Here is a 24,821-nt window from a genome sequence, read left to right as displayed (position 1 = left end):
ATCGTGAATGAGGGAGATCTTATTATGCACCGATCTGGCATTTAGCAGCAGCATCCGGAGGCCTGAGAGCTGGCTGATAGGGCAACCAACAAACCTGCGGGTGTGGGGAGGACTGGAACAAGGCACAGCTATTAACTGCCTGGGCCGCATTCCCCTTACCTGGCAAGTCCTCTTCACAACGCCATATCTCCCTTGACCCGTCACTACACTAATTGGGCCCCCCTCAAATCTCCCCACTTGGCTCTTGAGTCCTCTCTCCCAGGCACATGACTGAAGACCCAGGGGAAAAAAAGGCAGACAAAGCAGGAGCCACCTCAGCCAGCCGGCTTATGTATCCCCTCCAGAGAAGGGACAGGTGGAAAAAATCAGCCACAGCTGGCTGAGTACCAGGGGCCTGGTCCTGCAAGGTGTGGCCCCCGCAGAGCAGAAGTCCAACCGGGAAAGGGTGGTGGTGGTGGTGGTGGTGGTAGCCGAGCAGCAGCAGCAGCAAGCAGGCAGGCAGGCAGGCAGGCAGGCAGCAGCACCAAACGGCTCTCTTTCCCTGGAAGGGATGGTGGTGTTCCCCATCCTACTGCAGGCACTGGGTCTATACTATATATAGTATATAGTATTTTGTGTATTTTAATTGCACTTTATGTATTTTAATGTTTTTGTGATTTTATTGTTTACAATTTTATTATGTACGTGTTTGATTTTATTTTTGTAAGCTGCCCTGAGTGCCCTATTATAAGGTAGAAGGGTGGGATAGAAATATTTTAAATAAATAAATTAATAAAATAATTCTTTTTTATCCATAAGATAGTGGTGGTCTCTCTGCTGGTAAGGGAGGTGGGGAGGGAGGCAGAGGCCACTATTCAGATCTTTGCACATCAAACTAAGTGCAACCCCCCACACACACACACACACTCAGTAAGCAAGCATAATCTCTCTCACTCAACCACCTCCTGGACCCTGCCCTGCCACCAACTAAGGGACACCCACCCAAGCAAACATTTTCCCCTGACATGCAAAAAAGTTAAAACACTGCAAATGCAGCAAAGTAGCCAGGGAGGGCTGCCGCCACCGCTTTGTGTGCCAAGTGCAAACACAGTATTCACTCTCACACACTCACACGTTGTCATCTTTCATCTCCACAACTCTTTATCTCCATTCTGCTACTGCCTCCTTCTCCTCCTTTATCCATGTTCTTGCCTTCCAGCTCCTTTCTCCCTCCACTCCATTCTTCTCCACCACCATCCATTTTTAAAAACAATTTTCTCCACTCTGTCCCCGTCTCACTCTCCACCTCCCTTGTCGCCTCCTACCCACCCAGAGTATGAAGGAAGAGCAATACTGCACAGAAATCCAGTTTGTGGCACCTGATTTTCATCCACAAATCAGAGGAGCAGAAGACTTTCCCTTGTCCTCCCTCCCCAAGTAATGCTCAAAAGTAATGCTGGAAACATTATAATTACTCCTCAAAAGTAATAAAATTACTCCTGCTTCTGTTGCCATCAAAATGTAAAGGAATTACCCACTCGTTCCTCAAAAACATAATAAATTACAAGTAATTCGTTTTTTGTAACTAATCATGCAAAGGTCACTCTGTGTATCTAAAGTGTGTATTATGGTACTAACATTCTTTGTATTTGTAACTTGGCTTTCTGTTCATCAGAGCCCTTAGTTTGTTGGGAATCACACTGGTTGGTTAATACATTGAAAAGGCCCAATTTAAAGTGCTTATCTTTAAAGCTCTGAACAAGCATCTCTAGGATTGTCTTCTTCCACATGAGCCTACCCAGGGGTGAAGGTCTTAATTGGAAGGTTTCCTCTGAATCCTTCCATCTTCTGAAATTAGACAGATAGTCACTGCGGAAGGGAGCCTTCTTCAGTTGCGGTGCTCTGCACGTGAAATGCCCTCCCCAGGTGTTATATTAATCAGGATGAGACCGAAGATAAAATAGAGCTTCTTTATTTAATAAATCTTAAACAGTAAAACATCTGAGCTTGTTCTGTGCTAGGCGTCACCAGCGCACACACTAACTCCAGTAACTAAATCAGTCTAGCTCCCCCTAGGGTGTGTACAGTAATACCCTCTCTGTCTTTGCTGTGCATCTAGCGTAAAGACACATTTCGCTACACTAGGGAGATTTGCCTGGTGCCAAACTTGATGTTTCTGCAGTGCCAGGTGACCAGCCCTTCCAGCATATCTTCCAGCATATCTTGAGATACTTCAGTTCTGAAAGGGAGCCTGTAATTAAAAAAAAAAAACCTAAAATCATGTTGCTGGGCATTTTTTACTGGTTCTGCTCATTTCTTCAGCATTTTGATCTGTCTTTTATTATTTATATGTCACCTCATTTTTAATTTGGATTTTTTAATATTTGTTGGAAGCAGCTCTGAGAATTATTAAAGGAAAGGTAATATGTAAGTTTTATAAAAAGCAAGCTATCAGAGCAAACTCTTAAAACTGTGTGTGCTCATAATCATAGAGCACAGGAATGTCAGTAGAAAAATATTGAGGTCTGTTGTCTATAAAAGGGAAAAAATAGAAACATGCTCCTTTATCTGTAGTGAATTGTAATAAGACTGAGATTTTAGGATTTGATGGGCTGTAAGCCATAAAATGTCATCTGGGCTGTTAGTTTCATGAAACAGAGACATTTAGATGGCTGATAACCACAGAGAGGCTGCAGGGAAGGGATTGCTCTCATGCAGAAAAGCAGATACAGGAATTAGCCTTTAGATTACATACTCTGGAAATGGAGGTTCATTCATTAATTCTTTTGTGTTTAATTGTCACTGCCAGCTGGGTGCTGGCTTTTGGGACAAGGCTTGTTTTATCAGCATACTGCTGTGGGTATTAGGCAAGGCTAAGGACTTTTAAAGAGCCCACATTGTTGTTTTCCTTTTAACCCATGTTTTTCTTGGCTAATGTAACAAAAAGAAATGGTTACCAGGTGGCACATTTTGACTGAAGTTCTTGGTCCTACCTGTTTTTAGATTTTGTTTCCCTCCCATCACATGGAATTGGGGCATATCTCAACACCTCAAAATCTCAAGGGCTTCAACATTCAAAATCACATCTAGAAATCTCTACTACAGAGGTGGAGAACCTCAAGGTTGGGGGCTGAATGTTTCCTTCCAGGCTTCTCCATCTGCTCTCAGATCTCTGCCTAGGCCATGCCCCTCACTGGCTCTGCTCTACACCCTCCTCAAGTACTTTTGCCTGTCCGGAAAGTGTCCTTGATCTGCAATAATCTCTCTTGCTTATCTGTATGCAGGTCTGTATGTATATAAACTTATGATTTTTGCATAACTGTAATGTAGCCGACTGTACAAAAATAAGAGGGCAGTATTCAACCAAATTCTTGCGCTAGTGCAACAACTTCAACTAGCACAAGGGGATTCACCCCTCCCCCCCCGGGCACACTCCACACAGACCCCAAATCTGCTCCAGAGGGTTGGGGGAAAACTCAGAACAGATTTAGAGGGTGCATGGGGGGGGAGAGAGAGAACATTCAATTGCACAAGGAAAACTCCATGCACTGACAGAACATTCGACTTAATGCTATGCTGAATGCAATATGTGTTGAATGTATTGACCTCCAAACGAAGTTAAGGTACAGACATAGAATACATAATTATAAAATAATATCAAAAATTTAATACGTATGTATATAATCAATATAAAATCCCTATCAGTATTTTTATATGAAAAGTGGCCAACAGAAAAAAAAAGTCAGTCTGTTGGCCACTTTTCATATAAAAATACTGATAGGGATTTTATATTGATTATATACATACGTATTAAATTTTTGATATTATTTTATAATTATGTATTCTATGTCTGTACCTTAACTTCGTTTGGAGCACTGTGTTTGCGTTAAGCTAGATTTTAACTTCACAGTTTTTGTGAATGTATTGACCTGCCCACTTTAATCTTTGGCCACAGTCACCACTGGCATGCAGTCACTAAAAGGTTGCCCCACAAGGGAATGTGACCCTTGGGTTGAAAACGTTTCCCCACTCTGTACTACGAGTTTAAACCTACTCATTAGAAGCCAACTCAAATAAGATTTTTGTGGCACTTCTAGAACAGGTCCAGATTTGACTTCAGAGGGAATCTGGCTATTTTAAAGCATCAACAAAGCAAAATCTTCATGTCATTTTTTCTGTGAGAAGACAGTTTGATGACTCGCAGGCAGAACTTGGAAAAGTTACTTTTTTGAACTACAACTTCCATCAATCCAATCCACTGGCCATGCTGGCTGGGGCTGATGGGAGTTGTAGTTCAAAAAAGTAACTTTTCCAAGCTCTGCTCTCAGGCTATTTAGATGTAAATCATGTGGCTTAGCGTTGTAGTAATGAGGAACCCTCTTCCCTTCCCTCACACTTGGAGATTAGAAGCTTCCAGTTGTGGTTAGCAGCAAACCACAATTTGCCATTTCATCAGACTGAAACATGGTTTGCTGGGTTTCAATGAAATGGCAAACTATGGTTTTCTCCATATTAGAAGCTTTTAATCTCCACGCATGAGCCTGAAAGGCATATCTGCTCATTTCTGTAATGCTAAAAAGTTGTTTTATGTTACTTCTGGATACAGCTTCTCTGTGTTGCACTAGAACAGCCTTCCCCAACCTGGTGCCCTCCAGACGTTTTAGACTACCAACTTGCATCAGCCCCAGCTATGTTGGCTAGGACTGATGGGAACTGTAGTCAAAACAATTGGAGGGCATACGGAAGAATAAAGCTGCAGTAAAATATACTGGAAGCCCCTACTTTCATCTTTAGTCCTCCTACTTCAGGCCTCCCTTCTGTCTTCTCTTACTGGAAAAAATATTGTTGAAGGAAGCTAATGTCAGGAGCTGGAGGTTGTCATTGTTATAGGGAAGGAAGCTAAGTTAGCTATTGGTCATATCAGCATTCTGATTTTGTGTGAAGGCTTCTGCCATACAAATTATTTTGGCTATCAGAGATGAAAGTGTTGTAGTTTCAGAGTTCTAATGAAATCTGGACATACTCTTGAGTTGTTCTATTCTGTCTTGGTTAATTGTGGCTGCATACTCCAATTGAAGACTCAATGCTTATCTTAATGAGTGCAAAATAATTCAATATCAATATTTGCTTTTTCAAAGGACACAGGGATGAAGCAGAAGCAGAAATTCTTCACTTTTTTATTCAGTCTCTGGATTATTTATGTTAATTTCCAACATTTCTCTTCCACCTTTTTTTCTGTATAAAAGTACTCAAGGCTGCTTGTGTGTGAGGAGGCAATGAGGCAGAGGATAAGGCTTCAGTCCAAAAGAATTCTTTGCTCTGTTTACTTTTGACTGATTTTGTTTTAAGAAAAACATCTAGATTTATATCAAACAAAACTCTGGAAAGATATTTTAGTATCAACACCTGGAATCCATCACATCTACGCAGGTACTTCTTTTTAGTTGTCCCCCCCCTTCCACTTCACTTCTTTATTGCTTGTTGTCTGTATTCCTTACGGTGCTTACTCTTAAGGATATTAGTGTTTTAACTGAATCTGTGAAATAAAAGTATATGTGTAATTGTGTATATATTCTGTTTACATACATCCCTATGGCTGGGAATCTCTGGAGGGACATTTCTAAAGGCCTCCAAAGTGATAGAAATCCATAATAGAAATCCCTGAAAAGAGCAAACTCCAGTCACATCCTTGACTGATAGTTTGGACCAGGCAGGAAGAGTTCACCAGACCAAGTAACCGTCAGCTAATAGATATGCAGCTTTCAATCAAAAGCATTGTATCTTTAGGTGTGCCTCGGTCAGTGCTTCACTACACCTGAGAGATGTCTGTCGATGCAGTGACAGTGTTTTAGGATATCCTTTAGGATAGCCATAAGTGGGCAAGAAACAGCAAATATAGGAAATGTTCCTATATGTCAAGTTTCAAAAATTTCTCATCTCTCAAAAGAAGTACAATTACAGATGTACGATTCTTGCGTGTAAATGCACTCACGCATCACATCCTACAGGTGGCATAATGGTATATTGTTCACCTTCTTATTTTAAAAGGTTGCCAAAAGGTTGCACTCTGAGCCAAAATGTACAATCAGATATCATATGATATCATATAAATTTTAACTGAGTTATGCCTTCCCCAGGGTAATTATGGCAGCCATCACAAAATATAAAGGGTCTGGGCCCTCTCAGCAACCCTTTGCCTCCAGGTCCAAGGACTGCCCTACACATAGGAAATTAGCACACCCATACTTACCTAGCCTTCCCTCTGGCCTTGCCAAAGCCTTCTCTCTAATGTGCTAGTTTTCTCTGTGCAGGGAATTTATGTGTTCATTCAAACAAGCAAATTCCCACATGAAGACTGAAGTGGCACAGCCCAGCAAGAACTGTACCACATGACTCTGGTGATTATTTCTCTCTCTCTCTCTCTCACACACACACACACACACACACACACCAATCCAAGAGTAAATTAAAACATATCCATTTTCAGAACTGCAAATTATCAAAACTTAAAATTGTAGAACTCCTCCACATCATTTAGATTAACAAATCCCCTTGGCAGTCAACACTGTTTTCAGTCAAAAAGTAACCTGTAACTTTCTCACTGCTAGTGCATACAAAACTACTCTGTAAGTAACAAGCGTGTCTACATTAGCCAGCAACGATATAATTTTTGAAATCATCTCATTGTCCTCCTAGAAAATTCTGAAATATATATAGAAAGCTATCTCTTAGGTGAATTTATAAAGAGAGTATAGTGCTCAGTGTCTTTGATCTGGCCTGCTCATATACAGTTTAGTTTATATCTTGCTATAGAACTCTGGGGCATTCAGTGAAGCTGAATAATAAAACTAAGTGCCATCCAGTTAATCTGAATGATGGGAGATTCAGGACATATTAAAGGAACTACATCTTCACGCAGCATGTAGTACTGGCTACCCCAAGGTATAGTGATTACACTGACTTGGAAAGCTTTCAAGGCAGATTAGACAAATTGATAGAGAATAAGACTGTCAATGGCTATTGGTCATAATGGCCATATTGCCTCTAGTATCGGAGATGGTGTGCATCTTCAGGACACTCTATGGCTAGTATGCTTCTGAAAACCATTTGTTGTGATATTGTAAGTGGAAGATTGCAGTTATGCTCATATCTTGCTTGTGGGCTTCTTGGAGGTATCTGGCTAGTCATAGTAGGAATAGCATTCTGGATTTGCTGGGCTTTTGGTCTTATCCAGCAGTGCTGTTCTTATGTTTTGAAGATTCAAAGCAGATGTTCCAGGACACTGCATTTTCCTAGTTACAAAATAATTTATTTCCCCCTGGTCTCTTTCCTTCCTGCCACCCTACCGTTGGCTAACTTGCCTATTGAAATAAAAGTACATATGTAGAATGTGGCGGCTCAAGCAGCATGATATTTGAGTGCTTACTTTTGTTGCCTCCAGATTGTCACTATTGTTTTAGGGATTCATTTGCATACCCTGAATTTAGGTTTGCACAGTTAAAATGGGCTAAAGTGCTCTGTTGTTCTGATGCAATAAACCCACTTCTAAAAGTACAAACTTTCTGTGGTTAGGAAAGTGACTGGCAAATGCACTAAAGTTTTTGGGATAACAATCAGTTGATGGGAAGGTGTATAACCTTCATGCAAACAAATTGGGGTGAATGCTTATTGACATATAACCTACACGCAAATCAGGATGAATGCTCTTTGCTGCATTACCTCCCTGCAAACAAATTGGAACGAATGCTCAATAATGCATGGGCGTCATATAACCTCTGCACAAGCTTTGCGCAAGCAAATCAGGATGAATGCTTAATAGACAGATTGTCTGAAGTGGTCCTTACTGTTACATCACAGATAACAATTGAAACGACTTCTCCTTTCTGATCTTTTGAAAGATTTGTATTTTTACTTATTCAGAGGCTGAATGTTGTTCATCTGTATCATGCAAGTGTATGTGTATTCATGAAGCCATTTTCTTAAGTGCTCAAATGTTATCAAGGGTTTTTGCCTATGAATGAATATCTCTGCTTTTTAATCCGGGAGGTAAGAAATGGGATCCTGTGCAAGTTTGCTGAGAATGGATTGATCATTTGCATGCTTATTGAGTTCAGTGGGATTTACTCCCCTGCAATCATACTTAGGATAGGTGAATCTGACCACAGGGGATGGGGAGGAGAGGAGGAGGAGGAAAGGGAGGAAGGGCAGAGGGGAGGAGGGGGATGGGAGCAAGCCAGAGGGAGAGGGGAAGAGAAGCGCAGATTTGATCATTTGCATGTTTATTGAGTTCAGTGGGATTTACTCCCCTGCAACCATGCTTAGGATAGGTAAAACTGACTGGGGGAGGAGGGATGGAGGGCTGGAGTGGGCAGGGGAGGAGGAAGAAGGGAGAGGGGAGAGGGGAGGGGAGGAGGAAGGGAGAGGAGAGGGGAAGGAGGGGAAAGGCAGGTCTGATCATTTGTGTGCTTATTGAGTTCAATGGGATTTACTCCCATGCAATCATGCTTAAGATAGGTAAAACTGCCTATGGGGCGAGGAGGAGATTGGAAGGGGATGGGGGAGAGGGAGGGGAAAAGGAAAGGGAAGGAAGGTGACAGGAGGGAGGAGAAGGGAGGGGAAGTTTGATTTGCATACTTTTTGAGTTCAATGGGATTTATTTCTATGCAGTCATGTTTAGGATAGGTGAAACTGACCGGGAGGAGGGGCGAGGAGGGGAGGAGATTGGGGGGGCACTGGGCAGAGGGGAAGCCCCTTTCCAAAAGGAAAACATTGTGAACAGTATCATTCCTTTTCAGCATTTCCCCTACCTTTTATTCTACAGCAGGCACATGTAGCCTCCCACTCAAACTTAAACCAAAGCTGTCCCTGGCCACATCCATACCAGGCCTTTATTTCACTTTAGACCGTCATGGCTTCTCCCAAAGAATCCTAGGAAGTGTAGTTAGTGAAGGACGATGAGAGTTACTAGGAGACACCATGATCCCCTCACAGAGCTTCAGTCACAGTGGCTGACTATTAAACTACTCTGGCCACTGGAGCTCTGTCAGGAGAATAGGAGTCTCCTCTCAGCACCCTTCACAAACTACACTTCCCAGGATTCTTTCGGGGGAAGCCATGACTGTCTGACGTGAAATAAAGGTCTGGTGTGGGTGTAAGTCTGGTTTTTCGAACACTGACAGTTGGTTCTTACTGAACATGCCTGACAATATGATTGAGTTCAATGCTAAATTTCTTAAATTAATTAAAAAACAGCCAGGTATTTTTTTCACTTTTAAACTGCAGAAGATGGAGGTCAGAGTATGGGGCAAGATCAGTAATAGAATTACAGGTACTCTGTGAACATGCTGGTGTTTAATTAGTTTCAACAAATTATGAGAACTCTGACAGAAAAAAGTCAAAAAGTCCAAATCTTTTTACACTTTGAACTCTCTATTCTCTGTGACTGCTTTATGTATCGCCATGAAAATTTAGAGGGTTGTTAAACAAGCATTTCTGAGTTCAGGACTATTTGTTTTGTAAGGTTTTGTTTTGAAATGAGCTTATGGGAAGCATCAGAATGGCATGGGGGGTATTTTCAATTTAACATTGCGGAATGCAAAAAATCCATGCTGACTATATTATACAGTCACTCTCGTGGCTGTATAATATCCACTTTTTTTCTCAACCAGTTGTTTTACTTAGCATCTATACCAAAGAAGAATTCTGAAGAATGCAAAAAAAGTTTGCTGACTAGTTGGTAAACTTTGTGTTGGTCCTAATAAAGGTATTATTCTAGTATAACTGTAAAGTACAGCTCACATGTCCAAAGAGTAGTAGAGGAATTACCTGAATAATCCAGCAGGCCTGCTCTTATGTTTTCATGTTCTTAAGTGCCTCCAGTATGTTGTTTCAAGTAGTAGGCTGGGACACTTAATAGCATGTAGATCTGCTGATGGGGAAGGATGCCAACACAATACATGTGTGTATGTGTAGTGTTGGGGTTTGCATTAAAACAGTGTGGATCACAGTTATGGGTGTTAATAAAAGGGCTAATAGGACCAGAAGGAGTGCTTCATGGTCCTTCACTGTCAGTTACTAAGGTACCAGGCACTTCTTTTGTTAGATAAATTACAGGTAAATGATTCAGGAAGGGCTAGGAGATCCGGCAGGGTAGGTGGAATGCACCCCACACCCACCCTGCCAAACTAAGGATGTCTTTCTAGGCAAGAATCTTTCTCAAGTCATTTCACGTATATAATCAGCATGGTGGTTCACTACTAAAATTATACCACAACAACCATTTGGAGTGAAACAACATTTCACTCCAAACCAGCAATAAATAATCGCAATTAATTTTATATTATCTTTTTTTTTGCTGCTTTGTTGATGTCAATACTTTTCATTAAAATTGTTGTTGCCATGTTTAGCCATTGTAAACTGCTTTAAAACTCTTTGAATTAAAGAGCGAGATATTTGAGTAATTGCAATAAATTTTTCCTCTGCCTTGTTCTAAATGTGTAAAAGTAATATAAAATGCAAGGTAGAATAGGAAAATCTGGGTATGGGCTACATGAGGTTAGAGTTTTATATATTCCCTTAGATTTATAGTCCACAGCTGCTATTTATATTCCTTTCCTTAAGTAATAGCTGTTAATAGATTTATACTGCACAAATGCCGGATTATTATAACTGGGATTGTTACATCTGCTGCCCTATGCCTTATCACAGAGCTAACTTCTAGTTGAACAAGTACTGAAACACTCCTCACTGAGTGAACAGTTTCTGCTAATTTCATAAGGGGGAGCTTCAGGCCTAGATACACTCATGTCATTCACAGCTTGATGCCATTATTATTATTATTATTATTATTATTATTATTATTATTAAATATATAATCTGCCCTTCCTTCTGAAGGAGCCCAGGGCAGCAAACACACTGACAAAACTTTTTTTTTCAAAAAAGCATTCTAAAAACAGTTACAGTTAAAAATATTCTTTCATCCAGTGATCTATGGGTTGCCAGGAACCCAGCATCAAATGCCTGGGTAAACAGGAATGTTTTCAAATTCCTCCAAAAAGTCAATAATGGTGGAGACAAATGCACCTCACATTCCACAAAGTGGGAACCACCACTGAAAAAGCCCTGTATATGAAGTGTTTTTTGACTGGGTAACCTCCCTTGTAGACTGTGGGAATGCTGTGGACATAATATATCTCGACTTCAGCAAAGCTTTTGACAAAGTGCCCCATGATATTCTGATTAGCAAGCTAGCTAAATGTGGGCTGGATGAAACAACTATCAGGTGAATCCACAGAACAACTTGGATGAGGAGGTACAGAGCATGCTTATCAGATTTGCAGATGATACAAAATTGGGGGGCATAGCTAATACCGTGGAAGACAGAAACAAAATTCAAAGGGACCTTGATAGGCTGGAGGATTGGGCTGAAAACAACAGAATGAAATTCAACAGGGATAACACTTAGGAAAAAGAAACCTAATGCACAGTTATAAGATGGGGGATACTTGGTTCAGCAATACAACGTGTGAGAAGGATCTTGGAATTGTGGTTGATCACAAGCTGACTATGAACCAACAGTGCAATGTGGCTGCAAAAAAGGCAAATGCTATTTTAGGCTGCATTAACAGAAGTATAGTTTCCAAATCACGTGAAGTATTAGTTCCCCTCTATTCAGCACTGGTTGGGCCTCATCTTGAATGCTGCGTCCAGTTCTGGTCTCTGCACTTCAAGAAGGATGCAGACAAACTGGAACATGTTCAGAGGAGGGCAACAAGGATGATGAGGGGACTGGAAACCAAGCCCTATAAGGAGAGACTCAAAGAACTGGGCATGTTTAGCCTGGAGAAGAGAAGACTGAGGGGAGATATGATAGCACTCTTCAAGTACATGAAAGGTTATTACACAGAGGAGGGCCGGGATCTCTTCTCGATCGTCCCAGAGTGCAGGACACGGAATAATGGACTCAAGTTGCAGGAAGCCAGATTTCGACTGGACATCAGGAAAAACTTCCTAACTGTTAGAGCCATACGACAATAGAGGCAATTACCTAGAGAGGTAGTGGGCTCTCTGACACTGGAGATATTCAAGAGGCAGATGGACAGCCATCTGTTGGGAATGTTTTGATTTGGATTCCTGCATTGATCTGGGGGTTGGACTTGATGGCCTTATAGGCCCCTTCCAACTCTACTATTCTATGATTCTATGTATGCAGCATCTCTGGCATGCATGGATGTGCTGTATGCTTATTGCTCAGTAAGTACGATCTAATTTTGCTCTTAGATTGATAAACTACTCTTTTGGTTGACATTTGTGTGTTTGTTGAGAGACAGAGTTGCACTGTTAAGACTCCAGCATCTATAACATTCTGTAATAGGTGGGGGGAGATGAATAACAGAAGATGAGTTTCTTCCAAAACATAAACTATAAGGCATAATTTCTGTGTGGAAGAATAGCAAAGGTAGGTTTGTAGATTGTCCTGGGCTTATAGCATACCCTACGTTTCTTGCTTCTTAATAGCTGATTCCACAAAGCAAGCAAGTACCTCTTGCAAAATGGAACATCTCATCCTTTGGCTTCTACACAGCTTGATAAATCTTGGGAAGTTAAAGCCCACAAAGAAAGTATCTCATTTTAAGAAGAATCTCCCGTCTTTTCTCCCCACTACCACCTCCGAGCTTCAATACAGAGTTGCTTTCTCCGACCTCAGCAGCTCCCACCCACTCTTTTTCTCTGCTGTGCTTCTAAACTAACTTGAGGAGGTTCTGGAAGAAAGTGGGAGTTGGAAATAAAGGCAACAGCAGGAAAGAAGGGGCGGTGGGGGGAGAGTGTCTTGAGATATTATACAGTACAAGAAAGCAGATTAATTTGAGTTTGCAAAAGGATTGAAATTTTAAAAATGGGCCAGGGCGGCACAATTTCTCCTTCCCTCTGATTCATAGATGGTTGTCTTTCTTAACAGGTTGGTGAGACTGATATCCTCATCCCCAAAAGTTGTAGTGCTTGAAGCTACTCATCCAAAACTGCTCTCACCTCTGCCCATTCACCCACCCACTTTCCCACTATAACTTTTGCAGCCCCTACACATACTAGGAAATTGGCACTTGAAGATAAGGCTGTCACAGGAAGGTACCAAATTAAAACAACAATAACTGAAAGTCATAAATGGAGTGTTCCTTATAGCAGCAATGAAGAACCTAAACAAAGAGTTTAGTCCAGGGATGGGGAACCTCCACCCTGCAGGCCAATCCTGGCCCGACAGGGGATCCTTTTTGGCCCACAAGGCCATTTTCCCCACACCATGCCTACCTGTCCATGAAGCCAGCAGAAGTTAAATCTTGCTTAGTTTGGCTGCGTGTGCTTGTCCCTTCCAAGCGAAGCATCAGGAAAAAAAATAGGGTCTGCTTGTTTTTGCTGTATGTGCCTGTTCCTGGGAAGAGGAGTACCTTAGCAAAAGCAAGCAGACCTGTTTTTTTTCCTGCATCACTGTGCAACTAAGAAGTTCCTCTCAGAGCCAAAGTCTGCACAAAGTGGGTTCTTCCTCCCCCGCCCCCAGGGGCCTTAGTCCATGTTATCACCCTAACAGTGTGCATATTCTGGAAATGTTATAAAATGTTATAAAATATATTAATGAATATCAGTAGCATGCGGATTGATATGTGAAAATGGTAATCTGTGGTGCAGATGAGTTTGCCATGGCAGAAATTAATTGGGGGGGGGGGGTCCCAGTCAGATGTTCCTGTGAATAATAACCTGTTTTTCCACTTGCTTTTTCTAGAGGCTTAAAGTGCCTGCAAAACCTTTTGTATTTTTTATTTGATTTAGCTTTTGTATGTTTTGATACTTGCATCAAAAACACTGTATAAAAAGCATGCTTCTGTAAGATGAATTGCATAGAAACATAGAACAGTAGAGTTGAAAGGGACCTATAAGGCCATCACGTCCTTAAGCAGGAATCCCTACTATAGGCAGAATATTAAACTCTGTACAGTGTTAACTGTTTAAACTGATAGTGACCACGTGAGTTCTTGGTCACTATTAATAGTGACCAAGTTGTGTATATAAAGAGTTCTTCATATACACAACTACTGAGCTCCATATTTCATTAACATAATCAAATGCATTTGGGACTTAAGATACGCAGTCAATTTTACCAATAAAAGGGTATCCCATATTTTTTCTAGCCATTTTTGTTTCAAAGGTATCTCCTTATATTACTAATGAAGAGCATAATCAAATCTAGCAACTATAAGTGTATTAAATACTACCCCAAAGGAAAGACAAGAAAGTGCTTGATGATTCTGTGTGCTGCTCACTGAGACTGTGCTCACTAAGTTGGTTTGATATGTTCTCATTTTGTTTGGCATGCATGTGACCCTCCTCTGCTTTCTTCCGACTTCTTATTGATGCTCTTCTTTTCCACAGGGACATTTGTTTCGGCCTTCACGGTGCTATGTGGAGCCCGGACTGACCTCCCCGACAGGCACATTTGCTGTGTGTTCTGGTTGAACATTGCAGCAGCTCTGATTCAAATCCTCACAGCGATTGTGATGGTTGGCTGGATCATGAGTATATTTTGGGGAATGGACATGGTCATTCTTGCCAGTAAGTAGAGTTACAATAGTTTCTTCTTATTCTCGTAACTGGAATCCAGCTGAATTTGCTTGAGGAAAGCAGGTTCACCACCATAACTGACTTGCTGTCTGGCAACAAGCAGCTACTATTTTGCAAATTGCAGTGTTAGTGGGATCTGACTGTAGAGTGGTTAAGTGTAGGATTTGCTTCCTTGCCTCATCCACTGTTGCTTCTCCTTGATAAGAGGCATGCAGTTTTGTCTCTTCTGCTGTCACTACCAGTTTGGTGTAACATCAGGATTCACAGAAATACTCTTGAGAGGGCAGCACCTGACTCAAAATGGGCTCAGAGGGAGGAGGGTTTGGGGGGGGGGAGTTATGTTCTGGCTTTCTGCCAATCAAACTGTCACACTATCATCAGCTGGGTTCTAATGAGTGGCAAGCTACTGATCTCAAGGATTCATTAGGCACCATGTTAGTGAACAGTAATTAGAGGTTAATTTGCAATCTTGTGGTCCACTTGTCAGTCCTAGAGTAATTGTAGGTTTCTGAACCTGTCAGCTATTATAGGGCTGCTTACTTTTTCTGAGTGTAGAAAGCTTCAAAAAGCCCTAGCCCACGTTTGTTCTTCCAGAGAGCCACTGCAACACAGGTCTGCCACCCCTGCATGTGAAAGGTGGGTGGACAGCAACTTTTGATAAGAGATACAACGAATTAATAGAACCTATCATCTGTGTGAAACCGTACCTGACTAAGCCTTGTGGATGCAAGCATGCATTTTTAAAAAAAATGTTATTTTATTGTACCACCCATATGTGTCTGCTGGAAAGAAACAGAATACATAACAAATCTTGCCTACCATTGAACCCAGTTTCTGTCTTCTTTGAAAGCACTGGGATCTCTTCACTGGGCAAGGGGGCAAATTACACAAAAGGTTATTGTTCTGAAGGCCTCTGGATTGCATGCAAACGAAGTGTTTTGCTATGCCTTTGTGCATTCAAGCATGAATTGCTTTTATTAATAATAATAATTTTAAAATGACAATAAATGATTTGTTATTATTTATTGGATTTTTTACCTGCCCTTCACTATCCTCCCAGAGTGGATTACAACAATATTAAAATACAATGTTAAAATCTGTTAAAAAAACAATTTACAATCAGAATAATGGGATGGGTCCTAAAAATGTGTGTTTCAGGTATCAAAGGCCAGGGTAAAGGGTGTGTGTTCAGTATATGATAAAGGCTATACAATGAAAGTGCCAGATGCAGATCCTCTGTGGGGATGGAATTTCACAGTTTAGGAGCTGCCACAGAAAATGCTCTTGGTGACATTCACTATGAGGTAGCATGCACTGTGGATCTATATGCTGATGTGCATGTTTCCGACATAAAGCAGCATTCTTATTTATTTATTTATTTATTTATATCCCACCCTTCCTCCCAGCAGGAGCCCAGGCCAGCAAACAAAAGCACTAAAAACACTTTTAAAAAGTGGTTCTTAACCTTTTCCACTGCCAGCACCCCTTGGATTTCCAAAATATGCTCTCGCACACCCTGAAAAAATACAGTTCATTTTTTATTATTATTTATTCTAATTTAATTTAATGTGTTTTAGCCTAACTTAGCTAAGATAAATGACAGTTTTCCAAAATCTTTGGTTGGGCCTCGCACCCCTAGAAAAAGTGTGTGCACTCCAGATTAAGAACCACTGCTTTAAAACATCATAAAAACAGACCTTAAAATACATTAAAACAAAACATCTTTAAAAACATTTTTTTAAAAAAGCTTTGAAGACATCTTTAAAAAAAGTTTTAAAACATATTGTTTTTTTAAAAAGTTTAAAAACATATTAAAAAGCAATTCCAACAGAGAAGCAACTGGGATATGGTCTCAACTTAAAAGGCTTGTTGAAGGAGGAAGGTCTTCAATAGGCACCAAAAAGATAACAGAGATGGCACCTGTCTAATATTTAAGGGTAGGGAGTTCCACAGGGTAGGTGCCGCCACACTAAAGGTCCATTTCCTATGTTGTGCAGAGCTCTCTCTTCCCAAGCCTTTCTGTGATCTCAACTCAAATCCCATTAGATACAATGAGATCCAATCCTCCTCTGCTTGGTTATTCACTTTGTTCATCAAGTTGTTACACTAGAATTAAGGTTCGTGCCGCTGGATGAGGCCCAATATCAAACAACGGAGACTCAGAATTGCCAACCAAGGCCTTTTATTGTCACTTGCAAGTGGAGAACTCACAGAAGCTCATGCCAGTCTGTGTGATCTGAAACATTCATGATTTTACAGGCAGTTATACACTCTGAGTTCCAAGCAGTTGGCAATACATGGACATTCCAAAGGTGGGGGTTAGTCATGCTCTGTGCTTTTACACTGTGCACAAGGCTACAAGATAAGCAAACTGTATCCTCTGAATCATTCATTGTATTATCCTCAGTTTTGCTGACTTCTAGCAAATGGTCAATGACCTAATGTTGCCAACTTATTCTACATGTGTTGTCAGCATTTCTATATTTTTATAACAAAGTGGCACTGCTGTCATAATTCTTTATTTACCAATGGGAAGTTTGCAGCTTCTGTACTAGCAGAGAGCAGGCCAACATGATGAGCAAAATGTGCCAGAAATGCAGGTCATGAAGCTTTTGGTCTGACAAATGGGCCACTCCTTTCTTGAGACAAAAATCAAATCAGGTCAAATGAACTGCCCACGCAGAGAGTGGACCAGCTCAAAGTTGATTTCAGGCTTTCAAAGGAATGTTGTGCTTGAAAGATAGTTTCCATGGACCTGGGCAGTCGCTGTTCATTTTTCTGAAGTGACTGCTTACCCCTAAAGTATGCTGGGGTGACAGCCTTAAAGGTAGTTCTGCTGACACTTTTACCCATACACGGATGGTGCAGTGAATCACACCTGGCAGGATAAGCAGTATGTGCACCACACATCGACTGTCATGGGCCACTTTGACTTTTACCCCACCTTCTCATTTTAAAATGCTAAAAATGACTAAATACGATTAATAGCAAGTACAAATGATGAAACTGTTCGGACTAAAATGCCGACATTTAAAAAACAAATTAGCAATTCAAAAACCTGCTGAAAAATGCCTTATTGAAGCAATGAAAGGCCATCAGAGAGGAGACAAGAGTTGCTGATCAAAGCATGCACTTCAGGCTTCTATCTGCAGCTTTGCCCCTAGCTGGGGGACATCTGGCACCCTTAATTTAGGATTTTTAAAAGCTGCTGGCAAGTTTTAATATATTGTGCTTTGAGGCTAAGGTTTGGTCTGGCTATTGGAAGAGAAGTCAGCTTCATTGGATGACCCTGGGTTTCTAGTATGAGAGAGAGGGAAGAAAACCTCTCCCTATCCACTTTTTCTCTACACCAGGTATAATTTTATACATCTCTATCGTGTCCCCCACCCACCCACCTTACTCACCTTTTTTTCAGTGGTGGCTGGTGACTCAGCACTTTCAGATTCAGCTCCTTGGACAGCTCCTTGAAAGTTTGGATTAAAACCCAGAGCAGATGCCACTGCCCCAGTGACATGGAGCCACCAGCCCACTGCTTCCCCCCCCTAAACTAAAAAGCCCTAAACAGCCGCTGTGGGCTCCTACTGGGAGGAAGGGCGGGATATAAATCTAATAAATAAAAATAAATAAATAATAATAAATAGTCTAGCCTTTCCTTATAGGGGAATTGCTCCATCCCCTAGGTCATTTGGGTAGCATTTTCTGCGCCTTTTCTAGCTCTACAGTATTTATTTGGAGATGTAGTGACCAGAACTGTATGCAGTATTCCATGCGTGGTTGTACCATAGATTTCTATAAAGACATTATGATGTTGGCAGATTTATTTTCAATCCCTTTCCTAAAGATACCTCGCATAGCAGTAGGCTTCTGAATACCATGTGCTGGGAATTACAAATAGAGTGCTGTTGCACTCAGGTCCTGCTGCTGGATGTCCCATAGGCATCTGGTTGGCCACTGAGAACAGGGCCTTTGGTCTGATCCAACAGGGCTGCTCTTATGTTCTTAGAATTGTCCTTTTTTACAGCTGCCATACACTGAGCTGACATTTTTATTGAGCTATCCAGCATTGCCCCAAGATCCCTTTCCTGGTCATTCACCACCAGCTTTAGATACCATCAATGTATATGTGAAATTAGGTTCTTTTGCCCTAATGTGCATCACTTTGTACATTTACATGGGACCAAGTGCATAGGATTGAGGTCTGTGTAGTACTCTTCTGCATTTTCTGCTTTAAGTCCACTTCTCTTAGCTAAAATGCATGCATGTGATACCCTTTACTGCTGTTTAACGTTGTGTTCCATATGCTAGGGCTTGTGGTCTAAACTTAAAGTACAGGCAAGTTTATACATTTATAGATTTGTAATAAATCATTTCATTTCTAAAAGGCAAATGTGGATTCTTGCAGTTTAAGAAGCTGAAAAAAAAATCCTCATTTCTGCAAGCCCATTTTTTCATTGTGGAGTGGCTGATCTCTGATAACGTGCTAATCACTTTACTTGCTCAATTTTTTCTGTTATTGGTGTGCTTTGAATATTCCTAATAGTTATGTCTCTCCTTTACTCTCTTTTCATGTTTCTTTCACATTCTCTAAATGAACAACAAAAGTTTCACAAGGTATGTTTCCCCCGCCCCATTTCTTTTTCTCATTTTTACTTAATACTAATAACTTAGCATTGCTTTTTGTAAAGGAAAAAACATAAAAAATCTAGTTTATAAGATTGGAGTCCCTTTCTTAATCCACAGTTGGGATGTGCATGACCTACATGCTTGAGTTTCTGAATCTGTAAACTAATTTTGCTTTAATGAACTTGGATATCTTTTCTCGCTGGTAGTAATATTTATGTGTTTGTGGGATAACTTAAAATTCTTAAGAGTACCAAACGTTGTACCACATTTGATTTTCTCAGGTTTCAGATGGTTTTGTTTGTTAGGAAGCCATTAGGAATGCAAAGAAAGACTCTTCTCATGTAACATGGAATGTATTCCTAGGTGATTAAGTGAACACTTGCATATGGAAGAATTATGTTGGAAATATTATGATCATAGCATCATGGAATAGTAGAGTTGGAAGGGGCCTATAAGGCCATCAAGTCCAACCCCCTGCTCAATGCAGGAATGCAAATCAAAGCATTCCTGGCAGATGACTGTCCAGCTGCCTCTTGAATGCCTCCAGTGTCAGATGCTGCAGTAGTAATGTTTTGTTCATTTAGCCTTAAGTAATTATTTTTATCTGCTTAGCCTTAAGGCCATACAAAACTTCATAAAACAAAAACATGCAGATAAAACTGACAAAACACCATAAAAATCAGTTCTCCATCTTGTAATCAATAACATTCTTCATATCAATATTTTTTTGTTGACATTGCAAGCAATTTTTGTTGTAGTTCCTAAGCTCCCAGAGTCTATAGAGCCAGTGTGATGTAGCAGTTAGAGTGTTGGACTAGGACCTGGAAGACCAGGGTTCAAATCCCCACTCAGCCATGAAGTTTGCTGGGTGACCTTGAGCCATCATAGTCTCTCAGACTAACCTACCTCACAGGATTGTTGTGAGGATAAACTGGAGAGGGAGGAGAACCACATATGCCACCTTGAGATCCAAAGGAGGAAAGGTGGGATATAAATGTAATAATAACATACAAATATTACAGATAGTTATTTGCTAGCAGCCATTCCAGTCTCTGCTAGTCTGACCCATTTCCATAGTCCCTCAAAGTAGAACAAAGAAATTGAAATCTAACTCTTTCATTGACAGGACACTCGATAGGTCTTCCATAAGTGTACTTCTACAAACACAAAATCTGGCCTGGAAATTACATTCTATGTAAGCCTTCTGAGGATGGGTCGCTGACATGAATTGGGCTAACGGAAAAATTAGATGGGCAACCATTTTCCAGAGTGCCAATGTATCAGAACTGGTACAAATACAGCAAGTCTTGGCATGCTTTCATATCATGCCAAGTATAAGTATACATACTTATGAGTGCATCCTGCTGTAACTTTGGATGCTAAATTTTAATATAAAGATCACAATAGTGCTCTTCCTCTATTTTTTTTTCTAAATGTGGGATTTCATGGATACTGGTATCAAAAATGAAGCCGATAATTGGAAATATTTTGTTTTTTACGTTCTGCATGCTGACAACCCAGATTACATACAAGGAATTTTGACTACTCGGAGAGATGAATTGCAAGTGTCCAATGAGCATCATCTCTTTCTAACACTCTTTATTATGTGCTGTGGGCAGATCCCATATAGAATATGAACTGGAAATTATGTTGACATTATGTATTTGTGCTAATGGACTATGGCATAAAAACAAGGCTAGATATACTCTGTCTCTGTGCCTTTGAAGATCAAAATTCTGTGCCATGAAAAATTGGACTTTGCATCCTGGATAAAATTATATGCAGCTTTTGCATATATTTGCTTTGTTTGGCATAATTTATTCTGCATTGATTGGTCCAGGAAAGAGGAAAGCCTTTCTCACTGTTACTGAAAATCCTTAGCCTCTAAGGCTGCAATCCAGTACACACTTATCTGGGAGTACATCCTATTGAACCCAAAGGAGCTTACTTCTGAGTAGACATGTGTTGGATTGCAGCCTAAGACTCTATAGCTTCATATTTCATCAGGGACATAGTCTGCACATTTAGGACCTATATATTGCAGCCTTAAGGGAGAAAAAGCGGAGGGAAAGGGTGATATCCAACCATGCCCATCTGCTGATTGAAGGAATCTGTTAGTAGCAAGAAGGCACTTTTCAGCATTTTCTCCCTTCACCCTGCAGCCCCACCCCTAGTGCCCCCTCTAACTTTACTCCAGAATGAATGCTGAGATTCTCGGAATGTAAAACTTCTGGGCACTCAGTGTAGTTGCAGAATTACACAGTACACATGGCCCTACATAAAGATCCTCCTGAAAATTTGTTAGACAAAATTGGACTGCCTCCATTTGATATATACCTTTTCACCAGCTCCATGCAGTCTTACAGTGCTCCAAAAACTAAGAGAATTATTACTATTATTTTGCATGAAGGCTTTTCCTTAGGTTTTAGCAACAAATTAATATGTGTGAATCTTCTTCCACTTCTCTCTGGGTACAAAGAATATAGGCTCCCCCAGCACCTGTGATGCTGTTTGGTACCAATGAAGCACAATTAACTTCATTTTTGTCCTCCCTTTCCCTCTGTCCAGCGGAGCGGAGGTGCAGAGCAGCAGAGAGTGACCTTCACTGATCGCTTTGGACAGCCAACTCCACTGTGAAGGCACTGCCACATGGATTTTTGGACTGGCATAGCCAACTCTCCAGCGTGACAGGCAAGCTGTTCCAAAAATGGAAGGGGAGCTACTGGCTGGGCTGGTATGTCACTAAGGAGGATGGCAATTGAGCAGACATCAAAGGAAAGGGACCTGCTAGCTTAGAGATGTTACTGTTTTCTCTATCTGCAAGTACGGAACACTTGGAAATGTTTCATCTCCTTTATGACTTGCTGAGGAAACAGCCCTGATGTGAATATCAAAGAAGCAAAGGAAATATTTATAGATACATGTACAAAATGTAAAATCAAAAGGTTGATGGGAAAGCCTGTTTCCCAAGAGACATCCCCTGAGAATTTCTTGGGTGCAGGATGGTTCAAGTTGTAGCCTTTCCTGCTCTCTCTTTGTCTGTGCACGCGTATGTGGTTTTTAATGAGGCTCATTGACAATCAGTTTTCTGCCGCCATCCTGAGATTTTGCTTGCTGCTTTTGTAAATTCTTTGTCATTGCTAAGGTAATTCAGGCTCAGCTATTTATGCATTCTGCCTTCTTCTGCCTGCTGAACGCTGAAAAGAAGTTTTGATCTGTCGTCAACCAGGACTCAAGGAGCTGACTCGTGCCAAGATCCATCATCACTCCATGGTTTTGTGAGGGTGCTTTGTTCTTGGGTGGGAGTCGGAGGGCAGTTTTTAAGTTATTCTAATACAGAGTCTCAGTCTCAATTGTGTTTCATGGGGAGTATTTCATTTCTAATATGGAGTCTCAGTCTCAGCTGCACTTCATGGGGAGCGGGGAAAGAGAGAGCTCCCCTTATCGCTCCCTGAAGAGACTGTGCCACTAAATGTCACTGTACTTTGGAAATGTGTATATACAACAGATTGTATTTTGTAGCCTGTGTGCAGTAAAGCTGTGGCTTCTGTCTCCTTCCTAGCTCATGTGCCCACATGCTCAGCTGTAGGCACAACACCTTAACCCTCCTAGGGTGCACACAGATAGTATTTCATCTATGCTAAAGGTTAAATAGGGCATAAGAATCAACCATGTATCTCAACCTTCCATTAGCTGTTCCTGTAGGGCCAAGATGGGTATGCCCCGTTGTTTCCAATGAGAAAAGGAAATTAAATTTATTGTCTCCTTAACTCTTTGAACAAATGCCCTCGTTATTTAGACTTTCTTGGGCACTTTTGCTCCTCAAGCATCTCTGGCTGGGGTTTATCAAAACCCCTGATCTCTGATTCATAATCCATCTTGAAATCAGTGTGGTTTAGTAGACAATGTGATGGATTGCACTGGGGAGACCTGGGTTCAAATAAAGGTCGCTGGGTGGACTTAGGCCAATCGCACTTGGGTTGTTGTAAGATAGAGGCAGGATGGTGTGTGTGTGTGTGTGTTTGTAAACCATGAATGCCCCCTGAACCTTTGGAGGAAGGAAAAAATAAGCATGTAATTCATTAAGTGGATCCATTTTTTTTCTATGTGTTTTTCTTTATGAAAATTATTAAATGAAAGGCTGTTCATTAATATGGTGTTAACTGAGACTCTTTCCTGCTGGTGGGGAAGTACTATGCTTTCAGCAGCTGGAAATCACCAATGGCTATAAGGAAAGATTAAGCCAGAGTTGTCAGAATTCTGTGACTGCTCAGCTGTGACACCTCTTGGCCACACACAAGCCAACCAACAAGGCCTACTTCTAATTGCCTTTCTCTCCAACTGTAATTTGGGCAACTGCTCTTGTAGTCAAAAGATCTTGCCCTTGTCATACTAAATAAGCAATTCATTTGCTACTAAACAATGTGTCAATAGGTGTATCTTAGAAATGTAGGTGAGAGTTAGATAATGGAATAAATGAATTTGAAGGATTCAGGACTCTACCATTTTACAATCTAAAAATTAGACCAATTCAAATATTGAACACTGCTCTATATAGAAGTTTTAATGTTTAAAATCCACTTACCACATGGATGGCCTTGAATGCCAGTACATTCTCGGTACCTACGTCAACTGGGAATGGTGTGAAGACCTGCCACACAAGTAAGGGCACCTATTTGTATTTTTTGTATAATTGCTTTTATTGCTGTGTCCATGAAGAAAGCCATGTTAGTCTGTTGCAGCAAAAATGACAGCATTTTAGCACATTTAGTATAGTATACATTTTGGGGGACTAGACTCCACTTCATCTAATACATTCAGTTGATGAAGTAGACCAGCCTTCGCTCACCTGGTGCCCTCAAGATGTTTTGGTCAACTTCCATTAGCTACAGCCAGCACAGCCCGGTTGGAGCTGATACTAGTTGTAATCCAAGCCATTTAGACACCAGGTTGATGAAGGCTGAAGTAGATTCTAGTACATGAAAGCTTTATGCCACAATAAATGTGTTTCAAGATCCTTTGTCCTTTTTATTTCTTTGTAAGTTTAGTTTTTAGATTGGATGCTGCCTTTGGTACCCTCTGTAGAGAGACAATTTCAATCAGTGGGGCACATTCACGTGCACTGATATGATATGAAGAGAATTTTACAGCAGCCTCCATTTAGAGAAAATATATAACCTTAGAATCAACCTCTAAGTAGCTAAGTGGCTCTACTGACCAATCTTAAGCTGTTGGCATCAAGACCAAGTCATCACTATAACAATCCAGATTGTAGTGTGCCACTAGAAGGGAACAGGTACAAAATAGACCAGTTTCTCCAGCTGATTCAAGGAAATATATTTAATTCACAAAGTGACTGAGAGGTGCTGCTGAGGGTCATGCCAGTAGATGATCAAAGGGAAAACTATGTCCTCTTCTCAAACATGGTCATTACTCTCAGACCCTGAGTATGAACATCAACCGAGTCTTATGGAGATATTTTTAATGAGGGGCAGCTAGTTTTCTATGTGTGAGAAATCTGAGGAAAGGGAAATAACTCACTCAGTAATCACTATGGGTCCGTGAACAAAAGGATGGTGAAATCGTGTTAAGGGATGTTGTCTGCATCT

The 24,821-nt window shown here is 40.9% G+C and overlaps 1 protein-coding gene across 1 annotated transcript in view; it reads left to right on the top strand.

The window, feature by feature from the left end:
- STUM (stum, mechanosensory transduction mediator homolog) overlaps window positions 1-24,224 on the top strand; it is a 67,111-nt gene extending 42,887 nt beyond the window's left edge. The window contains exons 2-3 of the mRNA XM_061626427.1: window positions 14,401-14,580; window positions 21,781-24,224. Of these exons, the coding sequence (XP_061482411.1) occupies window positions 14,401-14,580; window positions 21,781-21,821 (221 nt within the window). The 3' untranslated portion in view covers window positions 21,822-24,224. The remainder of the gene's footprint in view (window positions 1-14,400; window positions 14,581-21,780) is intronic.
- The last annotated feature ends 597 nt before the right edge of the window (window positions 24,225-24,821 follow it).

The sequence above is a fragment of the Rhineura floridana genome, chromosome 4 (genome assembly GCF_030035675.1).
Source record: "Rhineura floridana isolate rRhiFlo1 chromosome 4, rRhiFlo1.hap2, whole genome shotgun sequence".
Lineage (NCBI taxonomy): Eukaryota > Metazoa > Chordata > Lepidosauria > Squamata > Rhineuridae > Rhineura > Rhineura floridana.
Note: the sequence above shows the minus strand (reverse complement) of the source record. Positions and strands in the feature narration are given on the sequence as shown.